The sequence below is a fragment of the Abrus precatorius genome, unplaced genomic scaffold (genome assembly GCF_003935025.1).
Source record: "Abrus precatorius isolate BTA unplaced genomic scaffold, Abrus_2018 Scaffold3, whole genome shotgun sequence".
In the NCBI taxonomy this organism is placed as follows: Eukaryota; Viridiplantae; Streptophyta; class Magnoliopsida; order Fabales; family Fabaceae; genus Abrus; species Abrus precatorius.
This window is the reverse complement of record NW_020874373.1, coordinates 36,360,125-36,364,138: the sequence shown is the minus strand read 5'-3', so window position 1 is coordinate 36,364,138 and position 4,014 is coordinate 36,360,125. Positions and strand designations below refer to the sequence as shown.

General features: G+C 42.3%; 1 protein-coding gene across 1 annotated transcript; it reads right to left on the bottom strand.

Annotated features, from left to right (window-relative positions):
• Nucleotides 1-306: 306 nt before the first annotated feature.
• LOC113862607 (extensin-2-like) lies at nucleotides 307-3,665 on the bottom strand. Its single transcript, XM_027495684.1, has 4 exons — nucleotides 2,534-3,665; nucleotides 1,482-1,889; nucleotides 813-1,202; nucleotides 307-731 (listed from the first exon to the last, which is right to left on the bottom strand). The coding sequence occupies exons 1-4, from the start codon at nucleotides 3,663-3,665 to the stop codon at nucleotides 307-309; spliced, it is 2,355 nt and encodes a 784-aa protein (XP_027351485.1).
• Between the last annotated feature and the right edge of the window lie 349 nt (nucleotides 3,666-4,014).

Below are 4,014 nucleotides of genomic sequence, written 5' to 3'. Positions count from 1 at the left end.
AATTTTTCCCTCCCTTGAACTCACTAAGCACAAAATGTGCAAGATGACCGTCAAATAAATAGAAGCAACCTCATCTGAATCATGAAGATTGTAGCTTAGAAAAGATGCATTTAGACTTTTATTCAAATAACTTGGACAACAAATTGAATCCTTTAATTACTACGCTCCGAATGAAACTTTATTCCACGATGAATACTAGAACCTGAAATAGAATTAAAAAAAATCAATACTTTTAAGATCTATAAATGTAAATCAAAAGATATTTATTTGTTTTAAGATTGTTTACTTACATGACTTGTTCCAAGCTTAATTGTAGATAGGTGGTGGTGGAGGAGGTGACTTGTAGTAATAAGGAGGTGGTGGTGATGGATCAGATGGTGGTGGTGGTGATTTATAGTAGTATGGAGGAGGTGGCGAAGGAGATGGTGGTGGCGGTGACTTGTAGTAATAAGGAGGTGGTGGTGATGGATCAGATGGTGGTGGTGGTGATTTGTAGTAGTAAGGAGAAGGCGGTAATGGAGATGGTGGAGGAGGTGACTTATAGTAATAAGGGGGTGGTGGTGATGGATCAGACGGTGGTGGTGGTGATTTGTAGTAGTAAGGAGGAGGTGGCGAAGGAGATGGTGGTGGAGGTGACTTGTAGTAATAAGGAGGTGGTGGTGATGGGTCAGATGGTGGTGGCGGTGATTTGTAGTAGTATGGAGGAGGTGGTGATGGAGATGGTGGAGGGGGTGACTTGTAGTAATAAGGAGGTGGTGGTGATGGATCAGATGGTGGTGGTGGTGATTTGTAGTAGTAAGGAGAAGGCGGTGATGGAGATGGTGGAGGAGGTGACTTATAGTAATAAGGGGGTGGTGGTGATGGATCAGACGGTGGTGGTGGTGATTTGTAGTAGTAAGGAGGAGGTGGCGAAGGAGATGGTGGTGGAGGTGATTTGTAGTAATAAGGAGGTGGTGGTGATGGGTCAGATGGTGGTGGTGGTGATTTGTAGTAGTATGGAGGAGGTGGTGATGGGTCAGATGGTGGTGGCGGTGATTTGTAGTAGTATGGAGGAGGTGGCGATGGGGATGGAGGAGGTGGAGACTTGTAGTAGTATGGAGGTGGTGGTGATGGATCAGATGGTGGTGGAGGTGACTTGTAATAGTAAGGAGGTGGTGGTGATGGGGATGGAGGAGGTGGAGACTTGTAGTAGTATGGAGGTGGTGGTGATGGATCAGATGGTGGTGGAGGTGACTTGTAATAGTAAGGACGTGGTGGTGATGGGGATGGAGGAGGTGGAGACTTGTAGTAGTATGGAGGTGGTGATGATGGATCGGATGGTGGCGGTGGTGGTGATTTGTAGTAATAGGGAAGTGGTGGTGATGGAGATGGAGGAGGCGGAGATTTGTAGTAGTAAGGATGATGTGGGTCTGGCAATTGTTTTGGTGGTGGAGGAGATTTATAATAATATGGAGGAGGTGAGGGTGATGGTGGAGGTGGTGACTTGTAATAATATGGGGTGTATGGGTGTGGATCAGATGAAGGTGGTGGAGGAGACTTATAATAATATGGTTTAGGGGTGTACTTATGATAAGGTGTTGGTGAATGCTTGTGTTTTTTACATTCTACATATGGCTTTTCCGGAGCATAAGCAAATGGCTTAGCTTTGAGCACAACTTCATGCTTGTCCTTGGACTTCACCTTCAAGGTTGTTTCCTCGTTCAACTTGGTAGGTATCTTACAGGGTGAGTCCTTAGGAGGGGCATAAAGTTTGGCCTTGCAGACCGTGGATCCATATTTGACATAGTCAAAGCCTTCCACAGTGATGCTGTACTTTCCATTGCTCTTAGTTTTACCGTAAGCTTTGATAGTTTTACTTCCGATTTCACATGTCACTTCAACCGTGGCACCTGTTTCATAATACAGCGATCACAACAATGCGTGAATCACACATGTTAAGCACAAATCAGTTTCTCAATCCTTAAACAGCTGGTTAGATAGTGGGTTGTACCCATGGAATTTAATTAATAGTTCAATACTTAAGCACACAATTTAGTAACGAATTGAATGCTTTGTCCCAAATATACTTGTTCTTTTATTATATTTTTGTAATTGAAAATGCACATGAATAAAAACTAATTATTAAACAGAACTTTTTAAAAATATTTCTTTAAAAGATCATTTTACTTAAAATACAAGGAAGGAAATATAATTAAGAAGGTGATTTGAATTCCCATAAATAACCGAGAGATGAAAATAAATTGGTATCTTTTGAATAAATAAAAAGATAACGGCTTATGTGAAAGTGCAGTTGAAATTCTACGACACAACGACATATCAATATACTGATAGAATCATACAAATAATATAATATATGAGCTTGACCAAGAACATTAATGGAAGGAACATAGAAAAAAACAAAAACTCACATCTCCAATTAAAAAATTGAAGAAAACAAAAAATGCAGTTAAATATTTTCACAAACTAACATGTTTTAACCTAAAATGATGTCTATAATGGTTCAAAAAGAAATAAAAGTAATGTATATATGTACCTTCGAGGTGTTTCTTGTCATGCGATTTTTTAGGGTAGCTCCAATCATAACATCTGTAACAATAGACTTTACCCACAACCTTCACAATGAATGGGTGGGGGTAAGGGTGAAGATGTGGAGGATACGTGACCGGTGGAGGAGGGGAGTTGTAGTAGTAGGATGGATTAGGCTTAGGAGATGGAGGAGGTGGAGATTTATAGTAGTAAGGATCATGAGGAGGAGATGGAGATGGAGGAGGAGGAGATTTGTAGTAATAAGGATCCACCGGTGGAGACTTTTGAGGAGGGGGTGGAGACTTGTAATAGTAAGGTGGTGGTGGAGAGGGTGAAGGTGGTGGGGGTGGTGACTTGTACACATAAGAAGGTGGTGGGGGAGGTGGAGACTTGTACTGATAAAGTGGATCCTTGTGCTCATAAGGTGGTGGTGGAGGTGGTGACTTGTACACATAAGAAGGTGGAGGAGGAGGTGGAGACTTGTACTGATAAAGTGGATCCTTGTGCTCATAAGGTGGTGGTGGAGGTGGTGACTTGTACACATAAGAAGGTGGTGGAGGAGGTGGAGACTTGTACTGATAAAGTGGATCCTTGTGCTCATATGGTGGTGGTGGAGGTGGTGACTTGTACATATAAGAAGGTGGTGGAGGAGGTGGAGACTTGTATTGATAAGGTGGATCCTTGTGCTCATAAGGTGGTGGTGGAGGTGGTGACTTGTACACATAAGAAGGTGGTGGAGGAGGTGGAGACTTGTATTGATAAGGTGGATCCTTGTGCTCATAAGGTGGTGGTGGAGGTGGTGACTTGTACACATAAGAAGGTGGTGGAGGAGGTGGAGACTTGTACTGATAAAGTGGATCCTTGTGCTCATATGGTGGTGGTGGAGGTGGTGACTTGTACATATAAGAAGGTGGTGGAGGAGGTGGAGACTTGTATTGATAAGGTGGATCCTTGTGCTCATAAGGTGGTGGTGGAGGTGGTGACTTGTATTCATATGATGGTGGTGGTGGTGGTGGTGGAGAAGGTGAGTAAAGGTAACCATCAGCAGCCACTACTGATGCCACATTGAAGGAAATCAGAACAATGGCCAATGCAATGGCCATTTGTGGCCTAAGACGACCACTTCTATTGGCGGTCATTAGTAGCTACAAGGACTCGCCAGCCAATGTCTATGATTAGAGATATCTTTGCTGATAAAGTGGAGAGAATTTGGGTTAGAGATATAGAGAGTGATGACTAAGAAAGCTGCATGAAATGCATATTTATAGCTGCAGTGATGAGCATTGAAGGAAGCTGCAATGAGGGACCAATTCATACGTCAAATTGATTCCATTTTAATTTTAATGCGTCAAATGAAGCTTCCCCAGCTGGCCTTGTGACTTTTTAAGCATTATTTGATAATTACTTTGGTTATTTTGATCCAAATGGCTCGGTTTCAGCAAACTCATTTTTAAAATGAAATTCCAACTACTCGTTCAAATATAAATT

What these genes read in the sequence shown, in the direction of transcription:
- LOC113862607 (XM_027495684.1), bottom strand. Translation starts at nt 3,665, where the DNA reads ATGACCGCCAATAGAAGTGGTCGTCTTAGGCCACAAATGGCCATTGCA. An exon ending in TGACAAGAAACACCTCGAAG is followed by an intron (nt 1,890 to 2,533) that starts GTACATATATAC and finishes ATTATGAAACAG; the next exon opens with GTGCCACGGTTGAAGTGACA. An exon ending in CACCCCATATTATTACAAGT is followed by an intron (nt 1,203 to 1,481) that starts CACCACCTCCAC and finishes ATCCATCACCAC; the next exon opens with CACCTCCATACTACTACAAG.